Genomic DNA, 26,605 nt, shown 5'->3' with positions numbered 1-26,605 from the left:
CACCCCGAGAAAATCTTATGAAGAAAATGCAACTGAAGTATGTTCCTGTGTATATTTTATTCCCCTCTCCATCCGAGTGTTTAGGAGCCTTCAAATGGCTTTCCTGGTTCACCGGGGTATAAATGAGCTGAGAGTGGCCAAATTCCTCCAACCATTCACCAACACCATGAATCCCCCCCAAAAAAAGGGGTGTTGACCTTAATCTATCAGGCAGTAACATCAAAACCACTACCTGTCTGAAAAATGTCCACATGCGGTCTGGGCAACAATTAATGGATTTAAAACAGCCAGAGCTGTAATGAACCATGAACCCGCCTAGAAGACGATACAACTGTACTGCACCCTCACCAACAGTGAAAAGGATGGTTACAGACACAAATGTCTCCATGGATTATGGGTAATGATTTGCAAAAGATGGCACTGTTTTACAGGATGTGCTAGCATGACGTTGTCCCTATATGCATTGTTCCAAATGCTGTCATGCTCCAGTTCCGGTCTGGCATGCTCCTATGTACAAAGCAAAAGTCCATGAAGACATGGTTTGCCAGGGTTGGGTTAGAAGAACCCCACTGGGATTAACTGCAACATAGACTGTGATCCAGGCCTCCTCGCCCAACAATAGTCTCTGACCTCACTAATGCACTACTGGCTGAATAAGCATGGTGTAAAATCTAGTGGAAACCCTTCCCAGAGGAGTGGAGTCTGGTACAGCAGTAAAAGAGGACCGACTCCGTATTAATGCCCAAGGTTTTGGAATGGGATTTTCAACAAGTACATATGGTGTGATGGTCAGGTATCCACATACTTTTGGACATATAAAATGTATATGTATTGTTATAGTTTTAGAATGAATTTACTTAAAGAACAAGAAACCTTTATTTTTATTAAAAAAAAATTATATATATATATCACACGTACACTCAAGCACAGTGAAATTCCTCTCTGCATTGAACACACACAAGTAAGCAATAAGCACGTGCACACACATACCCAGAGCGCTGAGCAGCTATACTACAGCGCCTGGGAAGCAGTTGGGGGTTAAGTGTCTTGCTCATGTCTTTAGACTGTGGGGGAAACCGGAGCACCCGGAGGAAACCCATACAGACACAGGGAAGAACATGCAAACTCCACACAACCCCTTTTCCACCAAATCAGTTCCAGGGCTGGTTCAGGGCCAGTGCTGGTGCTGGTTCACAACTCGTTCAACTTGCGAGCCAGCTAAGAACCAGTTTGCTTTTCCATAGCTCGTGGTGCTAAAGAAAGCCACGTCATTACATCGCTGTATACGTCAGTTACGTCGTTGTATACGTCATTACGTCGCTGTATACATCAGTTACGTCGCTACGTTTGCATAAACCTTGGTGCGAATATCAAAGCAAAAACATGGAAGAAGCAGCAGCAGTGACAACAATAATAATAATAATAATAATAATAGTGGATGACTTCACGTTTGTACAGCTGCTGCTTCTCGTCGCTTAAAAATGGCGATCTTTCGCGGTCTTGTTATTGTTGTTGATCTTAACAACTCCGCCCCCCCCGCTGACATAAGCGGTTCTTTCCTCTGGCCCAGCAGAGAGTTGGTGCTAGGCTGGAACCGTTTTTTTCTGGCCCCAGAGCCAGTTCTTTGTCAGTGGAAACAGAAAACCCGGTCCAAACTAAGCACTGGCCCCGAACCAGCCCTGGAACTGATTTGGTGGAAAAGGGGCAACAGAAAGGCCACTGGGCTCAAACCCATAATCTTCTTGCTGTGAGGTGACCATGCTAACCGCTACACAAAGGCAACCCCTTTCCCCATCTTTACCAAGTGTGCCAATAATTCTGGAGCTTACTGCATATTTTGATAAATGGCCAATCATTACTCAATTGACTTAACATATTACCTGTACTAAAGTAGCCCATTAGCACCATCTACTTTAAATCGATAACTCCTACATAATTTACCTCAAGTGGATGCTTGACAAGCTGCTCTTTGCAGCACACACACTTCAGTGCGTTTCACATGTTCTGTCTAAGTGCCTGTTTAAAACCAACTAATGAGAGCTTTGCATCAGTACAAGTGATCATTATGGTTTGTTTCACTCTGGTTCCTGATAGACTCAAGCCTTCCTCTCTTGACTAAAGCAGCTGTCTGACATCTGACGCATACCGCTCTACATCACTGATGTGCAGTAGCTAATGCTGAGCTTAGCCTGTCATGGGCTGTCTAATGTGGAAGTCTAAATCCTTCAAATGTGCATTACTGAGTACATGAATACCTAAGGATTCGAGACATGAACCAGGAGTTCATTGATTATGTAGAAGCTCTAATGACATTGAACTGATGAGTGCAGAAGTAACGCACAGGCACAGAAAGAGGAGGGATTGTAGTCAGGCCTTGATCCTGCCTGCTTTTCTGCGAATTCTAAATTTGCACATATAAATACAAATGGAACGAAACTGAAAAATTCAGCGATTCTATTCTTGGCTAATCTGGAAATCCTGGCATTTCAAATAAGAGGAGAAAGTACAGGCTAATGGAAATTTGGTTAATAAGCTTTTCGAAAACTCTACAATGGTACATCTGTAGCAGGCTTCAGTCTGGTAGTATGGTTCAGATGTAGCCCATGACTCTTTTTGGCTAGGGCTCTTTTGATTGCATCATTCAGTAGTTGATAGCAATGCACCCAAAGAGTTGGGGGGGGGGGGGGGGGGGGGGGGGGACGACAATTAGGCCAGCGCCTGTCTGTTATCATAAAGCCCATCGTGTCATCACAGGACTCATGGGCATCACTAGGCATATAAGCAAAACATACTCAAATCCTTACTTTTATTGATGGATATATGAAAATTCTTCAGCACTAGCAGCTCTGTGAAAGGCCAGTCTGGTGAGAAAAGGTTGCTGGTTCAATGGAATTTAATGATTTATTACTCGTGCATAGAGTTTTGGATTATCGGAGTTTAATTTGTTTCATACCAGTTTACTAACCAACTAGTAAGGATGAGGTGAGGGCAGCCATGAAAAGAATGAAGACTGGGAAAGCAATTGGACCAGATGGTATCCTGATTGAGGCTTGGAGATGTTTGGGTGAGACGGCTGTGGAGTTCCTAACGAGATTGTTCAATAAGATCCTCGAGAATGAGAAAATGCCGAATGAATGGAGTGTGTGCTAGTCCCAATATACAAGAATAAGGGAGATGTACAGAGCTGCAGTAATTACAGAGGGATAAAATTGATGAGCCACACCATGAAGTTATGGGAAAGGGTATTGGAGGTGAAATTTAGAAGAGAGGTAGCAATCTGTGAACAGCAGTACGGGTTTATGCCAAGGAAGAGCACGTCAGATGCAATTTTTGCTTCAAGAATGATAATGGAGAAGTACAGGGAAGGCCAGAGAAAGCTACATTGTGTATTTGTAGGCCTGGAGAAGGCATACGATCGAGTGCTGAGAGAGGAGTTATGGTATTGTATGAGAAAGAGTGGAGTAAATGAGAAGTATATCAGTGGTGCAAGACATGTATGAGAACAGTGAAACAGCAGTGAGGTGTGCAGTTGGAACGACTGAATGGTTCAAGGTGAAGGTGGGACTCCATCAAGGATCTGCTTTGAGTCCTTTCTTGTTTGCCATAGTGATGGATAGCTTGACGGACGAAGTGAGGCAGGAGTCACCATGGAACATGATGTTTGCGGATGATATTGTGATATGTGGTGAAAGTAGAAAGGAGGTTGAGCTGGGTTTGGAGAGATGGAGGTATGCATTGGAACGAAGAGGAATGAAGGTGAGCAGGAGCAAAACAGAATACATGTGCATCAGTGAGAACAGGGATGAGAGTGTAGTGAAGATGCAAGGAGGAGATGTAAAGGAAGTTGGTGAATTCAAGTACCTGGGGACAACTGTGTAGGAAAATGGGAGCTGCGATAGTGAGGTGAGAAAGAGTGCAGGCAGGGTGGAGCAGTTGGAGAAGGAGTTCGGGAGTCATTTGTGATAGGAAAGTCCCAGCAAAAGTGAAAGGTAAGCTGTATAAGACAGTAGTGAGACAAGCTGTGATGTATGGATTGGAGACCGTACCCTTAACGAAGAGACAGGAGGCAAAGTTGGAGGTGGCGGAGTTGAGGATGTTAAGGTTTGCGATGGGAGGTTAAACAGGATAAGGAACGAGCACATCAGAGGGACAGCACATGTGGAGAGCTTGGTAATTAAGCTAAGAGAGATGAGACTGAGATGGTACGGGAACATCCTGAGAAGAGATGCAGAGCGTGTTGGAAGGAGAATGTTGAGGATGGAGCTGCCAGGCACACGAAAACGAGGAAGGCCAAAGAGGAGATACATGGATGTGGTGAGAGAGGACATGAAAGTGGCAGGTGTGGTAGAGAAGGATGTGGAGGACAGGGAGCAATGGAGATGAAACATCCGCTGTGGCGACCCCTAATCGGGAACGGCCAAAAGAAGAAGAATTTGTTTCATACCAGCAAGCTATTAAAGGGAGAAAGAGGGAAGGGAGACTGACAGCAGGCCAAAAGGAGCAGGACTGATGGAGAGTAGGGGTGCACACGTACAAAATGGAAACTTTCAAATGCGACTTTTGTCATTTAATGAATATTTTATGAGCAATTTAAAGGATCTTGCATATTTGTCCTGACAAGCGTTCCCTTGAAAACGTCAGGTTTTGTTACACTTTATAAACATCATGCTCTTTCTGACTGAATAGCCTCCTTAGGGCCAGTAACTTGCATAAGAAAGGAGATATTCTTGGTCACACAGCCTTTACTCTCCATCAGTTTACAACAATAGATCCATGCTCAACAGAAATTATAAGGTCTACTGTAGGGCCTTATGCTCTATACTTTAAAAGTAATGACAAAGAAACATTCTGAGGTTATTTTTTAATCCATAAAGGGGAAAAGAATGCCTTTATCCCCCCAAAATCATAAATGCCTAGTTATGTCATTCACAATATGCTCATACTGACTTTATAGTATACACTTGTAATAATGATTCATCATCGCACTATCTGGTGTCACCCAGAAGAGGAAGGGTTTACCATCATTTCTGGCTTGTTCGTTAGGGATCTTTTCAGTAATGCTGCTTTGTGACAACGTCTACTGTTAAAAGTGCTATTCAAATACAATTTTATTAGGGTGCAACAAAAAGCATTCTGCCTATTTCTCTGGAAATGATGAGCGAATCCCATGATACCACAGCCATCCATAGCCAGAAGTCCAAGAGGACAAAATTGCCCATGCCCTCTAGGAGTGACGGATGGCATACTCTCCGTCCCCTGTCAATCACAGCAACAGTATGCGATTGCGGATGCCTGGGAGCTCATGCATGTAGAAGAGAGTGGACAGGCTTTCCTCAGAGTCTGTTATGTCGCTCTGGGATGCTGTAAGCAGAGCAGTTTGGGTGGGGGGGTGGGGGGGGAAGGGTTGGATGGCTTCACATGTCTCGGAGGAAGCATGTGATAGCCACCTCCCTCCACAGCTTTTGAATTACTAAATTAAGGAGAAAAATAAATAAGAATTGGAAGAGAGACGCTTGGAGCAAAGAGGACAGGATGAGTAACCTAGTTACTGAAGTAGCTAGAAGGGTATGGTGAAAGCAGCAGGAGGGCTTCAGGCCTGGCCAGCACAGATGGCAATAAATAAAAACTGGTGCCCAGTCAGCCTCCATGCTTGTCTCAGCCAGATGGCAGCCTATCATCAGTCATCACACACCCAGCAGCATCCAGTAGGTGGCGTACAGGAGCAAATACTCAAGTGCAGCTCACCATACTACTCAACTCGCGTCCTTGATAAGGATCGACAGGCAGCCTTTGTTAAGCTGGCTGCCAGTGAAGGTGTTAATTAAAGCTGAGTCACATTACAATGGCAGGCTGCACTGTAGGCCTGGGTGAAAATTCTAACCAAGCAGCTTTGTGTTGGAGAACAAAAGGACCCCGCTCTAAATATGGTCTGGATTTTGTCGAGTGGAAAGCTGTGAGGTCGGTTTGTGCGCGTCTCACCTGGGTATGGCACTCTGCCCTTGGTGACGAGCTCAGTCAGCAGGATACCGAAAGACCAGACATCAGATTTGATGGTGAAGCGGCCATAGAGAGCTGCCTCAGGTGCTGTCCATTTAATGGGGAACTTGGCTCCTAATTGAACAGAGTTAGCGGTCAGAATGGGTTTCCAACTCGGTCTGAAAGCAGTAAGAGAACTCCAGTCATCTCTTCTCAAAGTTTCAAAAGATGCCTTAAAATAACCCACCCCCCCTCCCCAATTTTCTGAATTCTTCCATATTTGACAAACTATGGAACAACATGTACCATGTCATATTAGAAACATACACCCAGTGTTCGAAATCACTCACTCGTTCACTACTCCTTACTCACTATATAGGGAATTCCTATATAGCAAGTTCATTGGTAAAACGAAAAAAAAAAAAACCCACTTTCGGACGCTAGTCCGTCATTTATGTTATTACTGTTGCACAATTAAAACGTGCCAGATCTGGTGGGGTTTCAAAATAATAAGTACTGTACATGCATGCATTTCTGTGATAAATACTAGGGCTGTAACGATATGCGTATCGAAATCGAGATACGCAGAGCCACGATCCGTATCGCGATACAAGAAGGCAGAATCGCGGTACACCCTTTCAAACTTCTCCTCAGCCCAAAAACAGAGGCGCTTCCAAACTTCAATTTATGAATACTTTACTTTTTATTTAAATTACATTTTAAACTTACTTAAATTACTTTTATTTTTTTATATCTATTAGTAAGTCGTTTTTTCACCGACCTGCGACAATCTTCTGCGAGTCACGCAACGTCCACACTCGCCACTGGCAGAGCATTCATTTCTTTTAAGCGGTCGCCATTCTGGTTGCGACGCGGGGAGCGAATCTGTAAACAAGCAGCTCATTGGCTGGCTAGGTGTGCCACAAGCCAATCACAATCACTTGACCGGAAAGGCATGCAGTGTTGCCAGATTGGGCAGGTTTAGGTGCTTTTTGGCTGGTTTTGAACATATTTTGGGGTGGAAAACGTTAGCAATATCTGGCAACACTGAAGGCATGTCTGCTTGGGCGGAAGCCTTCTGCGGCAGTTACAGTTTGACACGCGAGCAATGTTTCACCATAAAAATTCCGTAATTTCCATCTGTTTTCCGCGATCACAGAAAATCATTGGCCCTATGAGAGTGAGACAGTGAGAGAGCCACCCCCCCCAAAAAAAAAATCTTAACGGATTTACACGATTTGGAAAAATGACTTTTTCAGAACCGAAAAAAACAGAGCTTCCGGCTCAACAGTATTATTTTGAGAAATAAAACAATCTTTGGATATACATTTGTTCATTTTTGCATACATATTACTCATTCTCTGCAGTGGTCTGAATTATTTGTTATTAAATAGTTAATGTAAGTAAGTAAATGTTAATAAGTCAAATTTACTACTTTAAAAAAACATTTAAAAAAAATCGTGGGCGTATCGAATCGTGGGTCAAAAATCGCGATACGAATCGAATCGTGAGTTGGGTGTATCGTTACAGCCCTAATAAATACATATTATACTGAGCATATTTCCCCACATTAATACATACAAAGTACCTGCTTCTTTTAAATCAAGGCCGAATACTTACTTTAGCGCTGCCTTTGGTTTAAATTAAATCAAACTTGAGGCTTTTGATTCGATTTTTCTCAGTGCGACCGCAGTGCATGATGGGATATACTGCTTGGTTAGTGACCATCTAACCAAGTACACTACTTTTCATGATGCATCATGGGATACTTTGAGTGCACTATACAGGGTGTAAGAATTCTCACTGGACATTTGGACAGCACTACAAAATTGTGACCTCACTATATAGTGAGTACGGAGTGATTTCGGACACAGGGACAGAGCAGCCCGACAAAAAAGGAGCGACATCAAAAGAGAACGTTTGCACACAAACGCAACCATCATGAGAAATGCTACAATTATAACATGCCCAAAAAAAAAAAAAAAACCCTAAAGAAATTAATAATATTCTCAAAGTATTATCAGTGGTTAAAGGAGAGTGTTGCTTCACCTGTCCAAAGGAAGCCATTTGGGTATAATGAGTGTTTACTGGGAGTCTGGAGTTCAGCAGTGAGCTGCTCTGTAATCAGACAGCACACCTAATCCTACCTTAGCAAGTCTGTCTGTCTGGATCACATCGATCACTTCTATATGTGGTTGCCTAATCCAAGGGTTCTCCAAGTTTTTTTGCACCACTTGGTACGGATTTATTTTCTGAAAATTTTCCAGAGGGCAGCACAAAAAAAAAAGTCCATTTTTTTTTTTTTACTCAATAAAATGACCAATGAGCCTTTCTACAAGCAAGATTTAACTACTAAACTGGCAGCTCAGTGTATGATATGAAAGGTTAAAAAAAAAAAAAATCTGTCCAGAGGGCAGAGGATTTCATTTAACACTTGAGCCACAGGAAGTCCCCAAGATAGCTGTTACTGAACAGGTTTAATCCAGTGTGGAGGAAGCGAGAGCGAGCCAGACAGCAAATCAAAGCTCTAATCAGTCCATCAGGTCTTCCAGCAGGGGGCATTTGGGGATGCAGTGATGCAAAGTGAGCTGATGCTGGGAGTACTTTCCTCCAGGTACAAACATCAATTTCGAGTTCTACTGAAAGATCCTGAAAGCCTGGTTTATGCTTACAAAACATTTAGACTGCCAGTTACACTACATCTCCCTCTCATAAAATAAACTACATAAATACTAATGTATCTTTAGCTGCCAGGATCTTCTCATACATCAAACCCACTGCCAATATTAAGCCCATAATCTTCATCTCCTGGCCTTACCCCTATATTTCACACCGCTTTTGCACATGTTGAGTGCACAAGTATTCAACCGCCTTGAACTTTTCTACATTTTGCAATGTTACAACCTGGGAATGAAATGGACTGAATTGAGATTGTGTCATGAATCTACACAAACACAGGCCGTAATAGTGAAGTTCAGTATCATCTCATCTCATTATCTCTAGCCGCTTTATCCTGTTCTACAGGGTCGCAGGCGAGCTGGAGCCTATACCAGCTGACTACGGGCGAAAGGCGGGGTACACCCTGGACAAGTCGCCAGGTCATCACAGGGCTGACACATAGACACAGACAACCATTCACACTCACATTCACACCTACGCTCAATTTAGAGTCACCAGTTAACCTAACCTGCATGTCTTTGGACTGTGGGGGAAACCGGAGCACCCGGAGGAAACCCACGCGGACACGGAGAGAACATGCAAACTCCACACAGAAAGGCCCTCACCGGCCACGGGGCTCGAACCCGGACCTTCTTGCTGTGAGGCGACAGCGCTAACCACTACACCACCGTGCTGCCCCGAAGTTCAGTATGAGTGATTCCACGCTTATGGGTACTGAAATGGGGACATGAACTTATTTTTAAAAATTCACCTAAAACCATTTCTTTTTTTACCATCAGGTCACAAAACATGTAATCTTTAATGAATGATATGTTAAAAGATAACTTTAATTTTCTGAGATGTAATAAAAACATATTTATATGCCAAAGTCAAGCCTATGAGTTCCAAAATGATGTCTGTTACATTACTTCTGTTACGATTGTCCATCTCGCGTCTGTTACAAATTAATTACAATCTAGCTATATACCATGTTAATCTTATTGAAAGAATGTGTATGTTTATTCTACTACACATGTTAATTATATTTGCTAAAACATCACCTTCCTATGTTTCAAAAAGTAATTCTACATTGTTAAAATTGAGAATATACATGTCCACAACACTTCTGTTACGTTCTGACTTTGGCATATAAATATGTTTTTATTACATCTCAGAAAATTAAAGTTATCTTTTAACATATCATTCATTAAAGATTACATGTTTTGTGACCTGATGGTAAAAAAAGAAATGGTTTTAGGTGAATTTTTAAAAATAAGTTCATGTCCCCATTTCAGTACCCATAAGCATGGAATCACTCATACTGAAATATAATATTATATATATGACCGAGATCATGTGACAATTTAATTGCACACCTTATATAACGAATTGTGCTACCTCTAATGACTCATTCTGGGATGCACACCAACACACTACCATACAATTAACTGCCAAACCTAATTCCTAACTCTTTCCACAACCACACACACCTTGTCTAGCAGTGTATTCGTTATCCTCAATCAGCCTGGCCAGGCCAAAATCGGCAATCTTGCAAACCAGGTTTTCTCCCACTAGGATGTTGGCTGCCCGCAGGTCTCTGTGGATGTAATTCATCCTCTCGATGAAGGCCATGCCATCGGCGATCTGCAGGAGATCACAGAATCAAGATTAGTTCAAGGAAATGGTGGCACCATTAAGGAAACCACAGTCGTCAAGAACATTAGTAGTTTAATGAAATAACCTCCATTAGGATGATTACCAAATTCAAAAGTAGTTCAGCTAATTAGGAAACAACGTTGAATAGCTCTGCTACTGGCCATGTCAGAAATAGGGTGAGCAATAAAAGAACACAGGAAATGTTAGTCAAATTCCCAGTGCATCACAGACAGGCACTCATTTAAGGAGCTGTCCAAATGATTCGTGTTTATCCAGCAAAACCTCCTCTCTGCGGAAGAGACAAGACAGAATGCTGGAAGGCTTAATTAAGACAGTGTGGTGGTGATGGCAGCTTGAAGAGAAGAGAGAAATTTCACAAAAAAAGATGGATGGGAATACTGGCTTAAGAGCAAAGAGCAAATATGTGTTGGCACATTAAAGCGAAGTGGTCTCTCAGGAGACGAGGTTAAGTGCTCCAAGCGTTAAGTGGAAATGAGCATGGGAGCTCCTGGGAATGGGCGAGACCTGCAGATGGCGAAACGCCACAGCGCATTAAACAGTTGTGACAGGCACACAGAGAAAAACTTCTGCCAGACATTTCTCAGAGCTAAACGAGACAGCTGACTGTTGACACGTGTAGCAGTAAACAGCTGGCTTGATATAAGATGACATGACAGGCCTGCAAAATGGGAAAGGCATCATACGAACGTACTAAAGGCACCTAAAACAGGGAATGAAGGAACAGTGGGAGTGGCGCGACACTCTTACCTGTGCTGCCATGTCCACTAGCTGGGGAAGCTTGAGATATTTGCCTTCGCCTTCCTTTAGGAAATCCAGCAAACTCCCTAGGAGAGACATACGCGACCATTACGTCACACTGATTTATTTAACAATTCTTGTTACTTAAATGCAATCAAGTCAAACTCGCAAATGCTCCAACTTTCATTTATATCTGTGAAACAAAGCCAGGTTTAAAACAGATGTCTGAATGCTCTCACATGGGTTTGGAATGCCGAACCCTATGCTAACCTTCACGCTAGCAAGAGACAAAGCGACCATTCATTTTCTATGGGCGTTACAGAGCTGCGATTTCTGCGTCATTAGCAAGCGGCGAAGTGACCGTGTGGCATTTGAAATTTTAAATTCTATGCTCAAATCTTTTCTCAAACCAATCGTAAGGCATGTGTGGTCTGTTCTGACCTTTCATTAAATGTGTGTAGAGACATCAGGAAGGAAAGTAAAAGCCTGTAAGAAAGTAGCAAAGATCATCTTTGCCATTGGTGCGTGTACATATTAATACAGTTAGCTTGTTTTTCCCAATCGATCAACGAAGCTAGTACTACTAAGCCTAGCATGCAACCTTGAAATCAAAAATACATTTACAACCCCGATTCCAAAAAAGTTGGGACAAAGTACAAATTGTAAATAAAAACGGATTGCAATGATGTGGAAGTTTCAAAATTCCATATTTATTCAGAATAGAACATAGATGACATATCAAATGTTTAAACTAAGAAAATGTACCATTTAAAGAGAAAAATTAGGCGATTTTAAATTTCATGACAACAACACATCTCAAAAAAGTTGGGACAAGGCCATGTTTACCACTGTGAGACATCCTCTTTTCTCTTTACAACAGTCTGTAAACGTCTGGGGACTGAGGAGACAAGTTGCTCAAGGTTAGGGATAGGAATGTTAACCCATTCTTGTCTAATGTAGGATTCTAGTTGCTCAACTGTCTTAGGTCTTTTTTGTCGTATCTTCCGTTTTATGATGCGCCAAATGTTTTCTATGGGTGAAAGATCTGGACTGCAGGCTGGCCAGTTCAGTACCTGGACCCTTCTTCTACACAGCCATGATGCTGTAATTGATGCAGTATATGGTTTGGCATTGTCATGTTGGAAAATGCAAGGTCTTCCCTGAAAGAGACGTCGTCTGGATGGGAGCATATGTTGCTCTAGAACCTGGATATACCTTTCAGCATTGATGGGGTCTTTCCAGATGTGTAAGCTGCCCATGCCACAAACACTAATGCAACCCCATACCATCAGAGATGCAGGCTTCTGAACTGAGCGCTGATAACAACTTGGGTCGTCCTTCTCCTCTTTAGTCCGAATGACACGGCGTCCCTGATTTCCATAAAGAACTTCAAATTTTGATTCGTCTGACCACAGAACAGTTTTCCACTTTGCCACAGTCCATTTTAAATGAGCCTTGGCCCAGAGAAGACGTCTGCGCTTCTGGATCATGTTTAGATACGGCTTCTTCTTTGAATATAGAGTTTTAGCTGGCAACGGCGGATGGCACGGTGAATTGTGTTCACAGATAATGTTCTCTGGAAATATTCCTGAGCCCATTTTGTGATTTCCAATACAGAAGCATGCCTGTATGTGATGCAGTGCCGTCTAAGGGCCCGAAGATCACGGGCACCCAGTATGGTTTTCCGGCCTTGACCCTTACGCACAGAGATTCTTCCAGATTCTCTGAACCTTTTGATGATATTATGCACTGTAGATGATGATATGTTCAAACTCTTTGCAATTTTACACTGTCGAACTCCTTTCTGATATTGCTCCACTATTTGTCGGCGCAGAATTAGGGGGATTGGTGATCCTCTTCCCATCTTTACTTCTGAGAGCCGCTGCCACTCCAAGATGCTCTTTTTATACCCAGTCATGTTAATGACCTATTGCCAATTGACCTAATGAGTTGCAGTTTGGTCCTCCAGCTGTTCCTTTTTTGTACCTTTAACTTTTCCAGCCTCTTATTGCCCCTGTCCCAACTTTTTTGAGATGTTTCGGTGTCATGAAATTTCAAATGAGCCAATATTTGGCATGAAATTTCAAAATGTCTCACTTTCGACATTTGATATGTTGTCTATGTTCTATTGTGAATACAATATCAGTTTTTGAGATTTGTAAATTATTGCATTCTGTTTTTATTTACAATTTGTACTTGTCCCAACTTTTTTGGAATCGGGGTTGTAAAACAAAACTGCTGTGTAGAAATCATAAGTGACTTATGATTACTACAAGTCATACATTTTGGTTACTACTGTTTCTAATCAGAACAGGATAATGGACATTACACGGTTGTGAGCGAGCACTCAACCCTCACAGCAAACACACAAACAACTCGCTCGTCCTGTGCTAGCATGAACATGGGGTTAAGGACACACTTTTAGAAATCCATTTCACTCTCCCACACACACAATGCAATATTTATCCTGCAGCGCACGGACTGCCTTCTAATGATCCCTGCCAAAGTCTAGACAGCTACACCTGCACATTAAAATTCTCACACTGTATTAACTCTTTACCCCTTAATGACGACCCCGTGTATATCCCATAATGACGACATATGACGCCGGCGTGTATGCACCATAATGACGCCATTTGACGACTCCGAATTTGCCTCTACATACGTATTTTACCCTTTACAGGTATCCCAGGTGAATATTTATGATAAAATGGATGAATTTTGAAAAGATAATTGAACGTTATATAAAGCATCTTTGTAAAAGTTGCAGTAATCATTTATTGTACACCATTTGACATGAATTCTTCATGTAAAATGTGAAGACTGGTTTTCACACAGGTATTTACTCACCTTTCAGACACTCCCTGCGAGTTGGTGAATGTTGAAACATAATTTTGAGTGATTTTTGTATTCTGTGTCATGCCCTCTTTTCAAAAATGTATGATGTGTCATGACTGTTTCAACATAATGAAGGAGAAAACTGGTATGAACAAAACCTTGTCTTTAGACTTTTTTTCTTGTACATATGTTCTCAGGGTGAACAGTATATACATATCAGAGGTGGAAAAAGTACTGAAAAATTGTAATTAAGTAAAAGTATCTTTACTTTGCTTAAATTCTACTCAAGTAAAAGTACCCATCTAAAAATCTACTCGAGTAAAAGTAAAAAAGTACTCAATTTAAAATGTACTTTGAGTAAAAGTTACTTAGTTACTTTCAATTATTTGATGTAAAAAAAGAAAGGACAAGTCATAAATCAAATTGTTTTTAATGAACTATTAGTCCACATAATAACCTTTCAGGCAGTATAATGTATGAAGCTTTGTTTGGACTACCCCAGGGGTTTTCAAAGTGTGGGAGAGTCAGTCCCCCCTCGGAGAGCAAATAAACAACCGCGCCCCCCCTTACAATTTTTGTTGTTGCTATACTTACTGTTCCATTCGTATTTAAAAAAAATGGTTGTTGTACACATTATTTTTTTTCTTTTTCACATTTTAAACATCTGTGCTTTTTAAAACATCTTGTTTTACACATTTTAAGCATCCCATAGCATCGTTAGCTAGCACCTCTTGGCAGACAACACACTGTGGCAGTGGAGCATCTTCAGATCCAGTCCATGAAAATCCAAACTTTAAATAATCGTGGTCAGACTTCCTTCTTTTTCCAGTCCCCCCAGGATTCCGCGGGCCTTTTTTGTGATTGTTGCGGGCTAAAATGTCTGATGTTGCGGGGGTTTCCAAAAAAATTGCGATGAAAGTTGCGGTGTTTAGGTTTTTGTTGCGATTACACTGCGGGAGGAAGTGAAAGTTGCGAGAAATTGTTGCGATTTTCTCTTTTTGTGATTAAAATTGAGTGACGTTAAATATTAAGTTATTACTGAAAAACTATTGATTAAAAAACAAAGACACTGAGAAATGGTCCTATAAACAACTTTACCAATATAAAAGATTACCAGGACTACAAAAATGCAGAAAAATAGGCTTTACTTATCCAAATGCACCTGCTGGTTCAAAAGTTAAAGTGCATAGAACCTCACAGCACAACATGTAGTTACCTTAAAATATAATATAAATGCCTCAGCTTTCATGTAAGAAAAAAAAAAAACTATTAATACTAGTACCGTGTGCAGGCAGTTTCTCCTGAAGACTAAATTAAACAATAATTATAAACTAATAAAATAAATGGCTCAGGCTTCATAGAAGGAAAAAAAAAACAATTTGAACAGAATCTCACAGTATGATGCTGAAGCTGCCTAAACAATGGAAAATAAAATACCATTTTGGCAAAAATGTTGGCATCCATTAATTTCTTGTATTAAGTAAAAAAAAATAAAAATAAAGTGCACACAGTCCTTCACTGTAAACATAACACACTTTCAGTAACAGAATTTAAGCCTACAGAAACACTGACTCGCACATCATGCAGTGTTGCCAGATACTGCTGACGTTTTCCAGTCCAAAATATGTTCAAAACCCGCCAAAATGCACTTGAAACCGCCAATCTGGCAACACTGCGCGCATGCTGCTTCTCTTGAACATAGACATCCGGAAGTAAGGCGGAAGGTAGTTTGTCGATGTCACCTCAAGACGACGCCAACGATTGGTCAAATTTGCGGGAAAGTTGCGGTGATTGGATATAATTGCAACACCGCCCTGAATTCGCGGGCATTGGTTGAATTTGCGCTGAAGTTGCAAATCGCAACATCCTGGAGGCTCTGTTTTTTTGCTTGGCCGTCTCCTCACTCCCTGTAGCTTTAGGTACTAAAAATCGATCCATTTGGTCTCTCACGTTGCGCCCCCCCCCGAAGAACTCTGGCGCCCCACACTTTGAAAAGCCCTGGACTACCCCATAAAACATTTTCAAGTACAAGTGGCATAACTTGTAAATTCTATCATCCATTTTTTTCTTTACTGACAAACGCCTGCTATTTTTATGCATATATTATTTATGTATATATACACACACAGTCTACCTGTAATGTGCAATTTTTCCAAGCCTCTCAATAAGGCAATATTTCTATACTTTTTCACAGTAGATAATGCAAATAGCCCTCTGTATTTAATCCTGCGTTTGTCTAATTTGTATTTCAGTTTTATTTGTTATCTGTTTGACATTTTCTTGCTACTGTAACACGTGAATTTCCCCGATGTGGGATGAATAAAGTGAATCTAATCTCATCTAATCTAATCTATTAAAGCCACTAAAGCAGACTTACTAAATGACACATATGAAACGTAAACCAACCAAACTCAAAGTGTCCTGGGCTCTCACGATTTAAAGACAGCTAAGCGATTCCTTAGTAACAATGTGCTCTTCCTTATATAGAAAATATAATTGACAAATTAAGTGCATAATGTTTACAACCTGTCGAGAGGTAATGTGCAAACTATTTTGAGACCACCCCATAAAACATTTTTAAGCAGAGTGCCAAATTCTGAATTGTATGGTCCAACTCAAGCACCACAATAAAAAAAGAAAAGAAAACCAAAATCGAACAAAGTATCCAAGAGAGTGAAAATGTTTTGATGGCCTATCAGTGACCTCCCAAAGCTCTAGTCTAGGCTACAGCTCACAACCCAGGAGCTAGTCTATACATGAATTAGGATTTTTTTCATAAGAGACCAATTCCAACTAAAACCATGCACTCGTATTATTTCTGACTGTCATTCTGATAAAACAAATTTGTAAACGTGAGGTGATTCATTTCATTTACACTACGTTCAGACTGCAACCTGAAACGACCCATATCCGATTTGTTGTGAAATCCGATTTTTTTGTTAGGCCGTTCACATTACCAATTATATGAGACTTGTATGCGATCTCCAATATGAACGGAAAACGACCCAAAAGTGTCCTGCATGCGCAAATTGACACGTAATAAGCACATCTACGTAATACGTAAACAAAAAAAAAAGCGCACTCTTCAAGTTTGTAAGTAAAGCATGGAGATGAGGCGAGACCTGGCGATGTGGTTTTTGTGGCGGCGGCGGAACTCACACAACAACCTGATTAATGTGGGCAGCAGACTAATGAGACCGAAGGTGTCAAATTACTGGAAATTTCCAGAACAATCTTATAATCTTGTAATACAAGATGGTTTAACATCCAGGTCCCGACCAAATCCACCATTAGCTTGATCAATTCTATAAAAGTCTATTTAATTTCTGAAAACTGTATAAATGTTGTTGTTTTCCACCAAAGAGGCGGGATTAGCCAACGCAGAATAGTGACGTTTGTCTCTTGTTGATGACGTGTAGGTCGCATGAATGCGACCTGTCCGGTCATGTGAAAATAACGGATATGCATCGGAATTAGGACCACATATCCAAGCGGCCTGGGTCGCATGTGAAAAAAAATAGGATCTGTGTCGTTCAGATTGTCAATAACAAATCGGATACAGGTCGCATATGGGCAAAAAAAATTGGATATGGGTCGTTTCAGGGTGCAGTCTGAACGTAGTCTTAGGCTACTTCACTTGAAACGTTAGTGATCAGTATGGATGCTAGGTGGCCAAAAGAATTGATAATGAAGGCACATTTTACTCAACAGTGGAAGGTTTTAACCAAACAATAAATATAACATTTGGGATACACAGGTAAATGCACATATCTACTTACCACCACATGCTTCCGCAGATTTGATGTGGAAGTTTTGTAGACTGATAGCTCTGTACGGCAGGGCAGGCACATTTTGCATTGCATTATTATGTTATTGCCTCGTTTGCGTTTGAATGCAAAGTACTGGCTGAGATACGGCCAAGGATTTCCCTCGCTGTCCAGCGCATCTGTTGCACAGGAATTCTCTTCTTGGCAATCCTCAGCCTCCTCCATGACCTCCTCTATCTCTTGCTCGGCTACCTCAGCACCAGCCATCATTCAACGATACATGTAGGCTAATATGGATATTCCGTGTGCGCGCCTACGCCAGTTTCCTTTCAGTTTAGGCCAATTTTTTTTTTTTTTTTTTCCCCTGCATTTAATTTTTTTTACTCAGTAACGGGCAGTTTTCGAATGTAGCGAAGTAAAATACTTGGTTCGAAATGCACTTGAGTAAAAGTAAAATTACCCATTTCAAAAACTACTTAAAAAATTACAAATTACACAAAAAAAATCTACTTAATTACAGTAACGTGAGTAAATGTAATTCGTTACTTTCCACCTCTGATACATATACAAGGGTGGCTGTAGCAACTGCTTTAAGGGGTAAAGAGTTAATACTAATTACAGAGCACATCCTGTGCGTATTACCTTTGCCCATGTACTCCGTCACAATGTAAATCGGTTCCTCAGACACGACGGCATACAGAGGTACTAGCTTGTCATGCCTGAGCTTCTTCATAATCTGTGCCTCCTGAAGGAAGGCCTCGGGGGACATGGTGCCAGGCTTCAGCGTCTTAATCGCCACCTTAGTCGTACCGTTCCAAGTGCCTAAGCCAGGGAATAGAGAGAGGGAGAACAAGAGATACAATTATATAAATTATAGGCAAAGCTACAGGGCATGCAAACATAACTACCATTCAAAAACATGTGCAGTCAAGCTGTTATAACTAGAACGGAGAGTAAACTCACTATAGAATTAAAACACCCCCCTGCTTACGAGCCTGTCATCATATACTGCCATATGTAAGGGAACAAGTTAAATGATCTCCCCTTTGAAACATCGGACCGGGATTATTTTCCTTCATGCAAATCTTCAGGTGGTATACTACAACTGTGTAAAGTTTCATCAAAATCAATCAAACCGTTTAGGAGGAGTTGCGCTTGCAAGACACATGGACAGACGGACAGACAGGGTGATTCCTATATAAAAGTTTGCGGGGGTGTATAGTTGGGCTGTTAAGGTGAGAAATTGCTCACTTTGTGATAGAAGCATGAAATTTGGCACACTAGTTCAAGTTGGTTTTATAATTCTAGATATGGGGGCATTTCAAATTCGGCTTCTAAGCCCTGGAATACGTATGTGCAAAAATAGACCCAACGTGAAAACGAGGCTAAATTAATTTTCTTTTGCTTTCAAGGTATTTTTACAAGATTGCTTACAGAAGGAAAAAAAAAAAAAGCCCACACTGATTGAACGTCTACCTCACAAAGAGAATTTCTTGCTCTCAAAGATATCACCTGATTAGTCACATGACATAGGGAAACCGTATTAAGAAAATAAAAAGGCTGCCAGAAGAGCATTTTTGCAGTTCAAAGTTTTAGCTGTTAATATGGATTCATATGATCACGTGATATCAAAATACTGGAAAAAAAATACCTCGCTGTACACTGAAGATTAGCCTTCATACATTTACAGCGACCCGAACACCCTTTCTTGCAACCGCAATGAATCAACTCATGTGTCCTTTGCCTGTAACAAAGTAGTCCATCTTGGCTTCCACCCATGATTGGACTTCTCCCATCCCCAGAGCTCGGAATAGCAGGTTGTTTTACCAGGGCCTGCCCCCATCTCATCTCATTATCTCTAGCCGCTTTATCCTGTTCTAAAGGGTCGCAGGCAAGCTGGAGCCTATCCCAGCTGACTACGGGCGAAAGGCGGGGTACACCCTGGACAAGTCGCCAGGTCATCACAGGGCTGACACATAGACACAGACAACCATTCACACTCACATTCACACCTACGGTCAATTTAGAGTCACCAGTTAACCTAACCTGCATGTCTTTGGACTGTGGGGGAAACCGGAGCACCCGGAGGAAACCCACGCGGACACGGGGAGAACATGCAAACTCCGCACAGAAAGGCCCTCGCCGGCCACGGGGCTCGAACCCGGACCTTCTTGCTGTGAGGCGACAGCACTAACCACTACACCACCGTGCCGCCTGCCTGCCCCCATATCTAGAATTATTATATACATCAACTTGAGCTAGTGTGGCAAATTTCATGCTTCCATCACAAAAACAATTCCATGTTTTTTTTGTTGCTTAACAGTCGGACTAGTATAAAAATTGAGTAAATGCCAATAAAAGAGCAGGGTCAATTAAATACCATTACGTTACCAGAAGAAAAGAGCTAGCATTATTAGTACAAGTACACTGCAGCTACTGATCGGAGGTTACTGCCATTTTTACATACTAAAAGAAGCATTATAGTGAAATGATACAGAGACTCAAAGGTGGGTGGGGGGAATGGGAACACTTGTTTAACTGTTTTCTACCACAGCATTACTGAAATCTGGGGAGAACGTGTTGATTAATTTTCTAAATCAGAAGCTCCGACAGCATTTCCAGCCTTAATTCAAATGACAGATTTACAGTAATGAGCTGATCCGGTATTATTTCTATAGCAACAATTCATTCACGGAGACCTGTTTGGTAAACGATGCACAATAATCTGAAGCTAATAACGCTTTAAAGCACAATCATTTTAATCTTGATGCACAAGAATCCAAAGCTTTCTGAAATGAGATGCTTATTTAACATTCATGGAAGGAAGCGCCAGAGCTTTGTAACAGTCAGTAAGTTTTCTTCAGAACAGAGGATTTTCCTTTTCCTTTTTTGAGTAACAAGACTGATTGCATTTTTTTGTCTCAAAAAAAAAAATTTTATTCCATATAATCAACTTGAAGAAAGAGAAAACGAGAGCCTGGTGAGAGGATGCCTGCTTATGGAGCACTTGCATGTGACGTCACAGCCGATCCAGATTGTGACAGACGCCATCTTGTCGGTCAAACGCCATATTCCGCCTTCTACTTCTACTTTTACTTCTACCTTTTCTTCTGGAAAACCCTACTATATACAATTCTACTACAACGGCTGCGGCTACAAGCTCTCCCTACCTGTGCACGTTTATGTTTTTTGTGTGTATTTTTGCATGTTGTTCGTCTGTACCGGACTTCAATATCCACTACAACTGTATGGACTTACTGGACATTGGTTTCCAGCAGAAAATGACGGTTTGTAGCGATTTCCATCGCATGCACAACATTCCGGACGAGATGGCGAGACCAGCGGGGTCTCCGTGGATTGTTATCGGAAGCAAAGCGAAGGAGGCGGCGCCGGGAGCGGAAGCAAAAGCAAGGCTGCAAGCAGAGCCGGCCTGTTGACTAAGCTCAGAAAACAGCCACTCAAATCTCCACTGCTAAGCCTCTACCTCTCCAACGCCAGATCCATGGTAAACAGCACGGACGATTTGGAATTACAGCTGGAATTACCTTATTCTATTCTATAATCGGCTGGTCAGTGCTATACTCAATACTTAAGTGACTTACCCATCCAATGAGGATTCTTGTTTACAAGATGCCACATCTGAGTCGCTGACAAATCCTGAATTTCTGTAGAGATAACTGTCCAGAGATTTATAAGCACGCAGTGCTTCACCACTGAACAGCGAGGGAAAGTTAATGAGGTAATTATACACGTCCGGGTATTCCGCTGGCAGTTCAAAATCCGGTCGTGAAAACTCCGTCCAGTAAGCCATAAGGGTCACTAATCTGTAGATCGTTTATTTTAGACATGTATCTAGTTATCTGTTCATTAGGGTGGCACGGTGGTGTAGTGGTTAGCGCTGTCGCCTCACAGCAAGAAGGTCCGGGTTCGAGCCCCGTGGCCGGCGAGGGCCTTTCTGTGTGGAGTTTGCATGTTCTCCCCGTGTCCGCGTGGGTTTCCTCCGGGTGCTCCGGTTTCCCCCACAGTCCAAAGACATGCAGGTTAGGTTAACTGGTGACTCTAAATTGAGCGTAGGTGTGAATGTGAGTGTGAATGGTTGTCTGTGTCTATGTGTCAGCCCTGCGATGACCTGGCGACTTGTCCAGGGTGTACCCCGCCTTTCGCCCGTAGTCAGCTGGGATAGGCTCCAGCTTGCCTGCGACCCTGTAGAACAGGATAAAGCGGCTAGAGATAATGAGATGAGATGAGATCTGTTCATTAGAAAAATGAGCCATGTAGTCCGTCGGTTGAAATTGATCTATTCTGTACACAAGTGCAGCAGTATTCAGCGGTGTTTTTGACCGACAAGATGGCGGTTGTGTACTTTCCGGTCACGTGACTGCAAGATCTCTATAGCTATTGTGTAATGCAAGTGAAACAGGAAATAACACATCTTGCGACGGTTCAACTTCATTAAATGGAATAAATAAATGGTTAAAAGCATGATGCGTTCAGTAATAAATTTAAAACTGACAAAATCACTGTGGTGTCTGAGGGATAAAACACTAGCACAAGCTGTTCTAGGGAAATAATCCACTTTGGGGCGGTACCAGTCGCATCACACCATCCAGTTATGCATTATTTATTTTCTTATAACAGCAGCTCGCTCTGTTGCATCTTATTCCTTTTATATGACTCACAAAGTGTGTGTATGTGGAAAAACACACACACACACACTTACTTTCAATTTAAACAGTTTTTAGTCAAGTCTCAGTTCCTGGAACATATAAACCCTGTAATCACAACCCTCCAATTATCTGCTAATATGTGGGGACCACAAAGAGGGGATGAAAAAAAAAATACATAGCCTCAAGGCTTGAGGAACTAGAATAGAACCCTTCCTCTATAACACGGTGACTTCTCCGAGGTCAAGATGGTCATTCTAAATCCCATTTTCCACATCCTATTGCAACGCCTGAATGAGCATATTTTATGACGTGCATGAAATTCCACTGAATGTCAAAAGCAGGTTTGAACCTGACCACCAGTTCTGCTGAAGTTAGAGTGCTACGCGCAAAGAAAATTCCTAGGATTGCATAATGCCAGGACATGTTGCAGGGTAAGCTTTGAGAGTGGTGATGAAAGAGGCAAGACGTGTTTACTAAATTACTCTCCTCCAGAAGCAGACACTGAGCCTCAAAGAGCTCATTACAAACAGTGCAAAGCTCGGGGCACGGAGTTTAAACGCACAGCGAGTCAGGGTGTAATGTTTATGTGGATTGATGGCTATTTGAAGTAGATCAGCGGCGTCCAAAGTCTGGCCCCAGTGCAAAATGCGGTCCTTGTACAGATGTTAATTGGCCCGTGGCTTCTCTCTTAGAACGTATGATAGATGGCACACCAGCCAACACACTACAATTTTTCCTTTTATCTGGCAGCAGACTGGGTTAACACGGTTGGCTAAAAATTGCTAGAGCCTCCAACCTCCCAATTACACCTGCAAATTTATTTATAAAATGAAGTTTACTTATGGCTACAGGAAAAAAAAAAAAAAAAGTGCAAAAGTTAACAGTGAGAAGGGGCAATTTCACAAAGCTGTAAACTGCTAAACACAGAAATCATTTTAAGAATTCTTAATAAACTCCTTATATACCGGTACACACACAGTACTAGGGGTGGGCAAAATTATCGATACGGCGATATATCGCGATACTTTGTCTTCCGATTCAATATCGATACTCAAAATTTGAATATCGATATTTTTTCAAATAATAAATCATGTTTCAGACAGGTTGTAAATCCAGTACGACTTCCGCATCTCCGCTCTGCAAGGTGTCGCTGTGCCGCTCCCTCACTGCAAGGCACTCTTCGTCTTCTCTTTTTTTTTCCCGGTGGTTGCAGTGAGGAAAAAAAAAACAAGCAAGCATGGCTGTTAACGTAAACCTAGAGACGCCGCCGAACTTTAAGGCAGATGTTTGGAGGCACTTTGGATTCCAAAGGAAAGGAGAAAAAAAAAAACAGTGAGCCGGACAAGAGTACGCACTCTGCAAAACCTGTTTCGCTCCAATTAGATATTCAGGTAACACAACAAACTTGCGAACTTACTTAGCACGACACCACCCCGACATATTAGCTCAGCCGGAGCCACCGAAACCCGACCCGAAGCAAACTACACTGGACAGCGCCAAAGTCCTCCCGTCTACTTCAGTGATGTGTGACTTACTGTAACTGTGAACTTAATTTTGTCATATAAGACCAAAGGCAAGAAGCTGCACTTTATCTTGCATTTTCGATTTTAGTGCGTGTGAGACACTGCATTTTATTTTGAGTATTTACTCAAAGTTCAGAAGAAACATGATTCACTGAGGTTTCAGTTCAGTTTCAGTGTGTGGACACTGACCCACACTGCACTTTGTTTCATAATCGTGCTCAGGGAGACTAAGATGCACACTGCACTTTTCAATGTGTTCCAGACAGTGTGTTGTTCCTGCAAATATGTTGTAACTTGCGCTTGTATAGTTACAATAAAATGGCATGGATAATTAGAATTACATTGTTTTGACTCCATTTGTCCCATGAATTATCACCATCATCTGATGTACATACAACTCGGATTTTAAGATGCATAATGCGTTTACATTTTTCAGTGAACTATGTAGAATATCGCAATATATCGCAGTATCGTATCGTGACTCAAGTATCGTGATGCGTATCGTATCGTGAGGTCCTTGGCAATACCCACCCCTACACAGTACTGGTCAAAAGTTTGGACAGCCCTACTCATTCATAGGTTTTTCTGGATTTTGACCGTTTTCTACACTCAGTGTGTTTACATGCACATAGAGAAAATCGAATTTCTGCCGCAGCTCGACTGAAATCGAAGTTCTAAATGCCATGGAAACACCTTAGCTCGGCTGAAATCGAACCAAACTGGATTTCTCGGAATCGAGCTACGCGACCTAGATTATGCGATTGTAGCCGAGCTACTTAGTGCATGTAAACCCTATCGAGCTACGTAGTCGAGCTACTTACTTCAGCACTGCCCCTTCCGGAAGTGACGAGTGACGAGACCACAAGCGGGAAACACAACAGCCTCGGTCGGCATGACAACGCTACTAAGTAGCGAGCAGCAGAAGAGGTCAGGAGGAACAAGGAGAACGAACTTCTCGTTCTTCTTGTGAACACAGAACTGATAACTTTGTTTATACTCTTGAATAGCTCTTCTTCATGACGACAACCGGAAGTGTACCAACACGATGGGCCGTGTAGCGCCACCTGTGGCTCGGGTGCACAATGTACCTCACACAATAGCTCAGTTTCCTTGTGTGCATGTAGGATTGGATTTCTCTGGCACCCCTGCTGGGACCCTTTGCTCGATTACCGACAGCAGCTCGATTTGGATGTGCATGTAAACGCACTGACTATAGAACAAAACTGAAGACATCAAAACTATGAAATAACACATGGAACATGAATGGAATCGAGTTTAAAACAAACAAACAAAAAAACCCTGTTTCATATTTTAGATTCTTCAAAGTATCCAGCGTTTACCTTGATAAATGTTTTGCACACTATTGGCATCATCTTAACCAGCTTCATGAGGTCGTCACTTGGAACGTTTTTCAGTTAACAGGTGCCTCGTCAAAAGTTAATTAGTGCAATTTCTTGCTTTCTTAATGCCTTCGAGATCGGTCAACAATAAATTAAAAATACCCCCCCCCAGTAAATAGCCCTATCCCACAACTGCAGTAATCCATATTGCGTCAAGAACCGCTCAACTAAGTAAAGAGAAACGACATCCGTCATTACTTTAAAGCCTAGGTCACAACCGGACATACGATTTTTTGGCCGTGCGATTTTTGGCGTTTCCCCAAATCGCTGCGTTTTTTTGTTCATGGAGAAAGACGCACGTTGGCCGTAAGTTTGTCTTGCAACCTGAAAAAAAACGTAAGCGCCCATAGAGTTTGTTTGACATGACAAAGAACCTCTGCGGCCGGTCTACGGCCAGTTTGCAGCTCAAAAATCAGCACGTCACACGCGCGCCCTCCGTGCGTTTCACGCATGCCCTCCGTGCGTTTCTTGCATTTTTTGCACGTAGACCGGCTGTAGGAGCACGTACGGCCGGTTGTGACCGAGGCTAAAGACGAAGTGTCTTAATTTTTTAAAAAATGAAGAAAAAAATGAATTAGTGTGTCCATAGTTTTGACTGGTACTGTACACACATACACAGACAGACAGACTTTGGTATGATGAGATCTAATCTGGGTCACTTTGAAAAACGTTTGGGCATGCCCGATCTAAACTGTTGTGTTAAAGCTAGACTGCCTTTCAGACTTTTCAAGTTTAGGTCAGAAAAAGAATTTTCCTGACACCCAATTACTTTTGTTTAGTGGACCGAAAGCTACGGAATTCGAATCGCAGACTTCCAATTTTATTCATTTTTCCCCCTAATAGAACAATTAATAAATTTAGGGCCATGTGGCCCTAAATTCTCTGCTATGTTTTCCTGCTTCATCATGACCTAATTCAAGATACTATGCTATGCATCACGTAGTGGGCTTTCCCTGTTCACGCAAGGCATTGTCAACCATTTCTTTTTATTTATCAGACCGAAAGCTACCGAATTCAAATCACAGACATCCAAGTTTATTAGTTTTTTTTTTTTAAAAAATAGAACAATTAATGAATTTAAGGCCACATGGTCTTAAATTCTCTGCTATTTTTTCCTGCTTCACCATGACCCAATACAAGATACTACGTCATGCATCATGTGGTGGGCTTTCCCCGTTCACGCAAGGCATTGTGGGATACAAATCTGAAACAGGAGAGAAAAACGGAGGACGCGAGTGTGCAAATGAAATGTGAAAGACTGACTACAGTAACGGAAAGCAAGACGACGTTATGTTGTGAAGAAAAGGAAACGCAGGACCAAACTAATAAATATTGGCGGTCAGCGAGCACCTCGGTGTGAT

At 41.8% G+C, this 26,605-nt stretch overlaps 1 protein-coding gene across 2 annotated transcripts in view; it reads right to left on the bottom strand.

The window, feature by feature from the left end:
- The window catches only part of yes1 (YES proto-oncogene 1, Src family tyrosine kinase), a 144,958-nt gene that overhangs the window by 5,838 nt on the left and 112,515 nt on the right, over positions 1-26,605 (bottom strand). For both annotated transcript variants that reach the window (XM_060932142.1, XM_060932132.1), the window contains 4 exons: positions 18,297-18,476; positions 11,059-11,135; positions 10,125-10,278; positions 5,980-6,111 (listed from right to left, as the gene is read on the bottom strand). In XM_060932142.1, coding sequence (XP_060788125.1) covers positions 5,980-6,111; positions 10,125-10,278; positions 11,059-11,135; positions 18,297-18,476 — 543 coding nt within the window. The remainder of the gene's footprint in view (positions 1-5,979; positions 6,112-10,124; positions 10,279-11,058; positions 11,136-18,296; positions 18,477-26,605) is intronic.

Source organism: Neoarius graeffei, chromosome 1 (genome assembly GCF_027579695.1).
Source record: "Neoarius graeffei isolate fNeoGra1 chromosome 1, fNeoGra1.pri, whole genome shotgun sequence".
In the NCBI taxonomy this organism is placed as follows: domain Eukaryota; kingdom Metazoa; phylum Chordata; class Actinopteri; order Siluriformes; family Ariidae; genus Neoarius; species Neoarius graeffei.
This window is presented reverse-complemented; position numbering and strand designations above follow the sequence as displayed.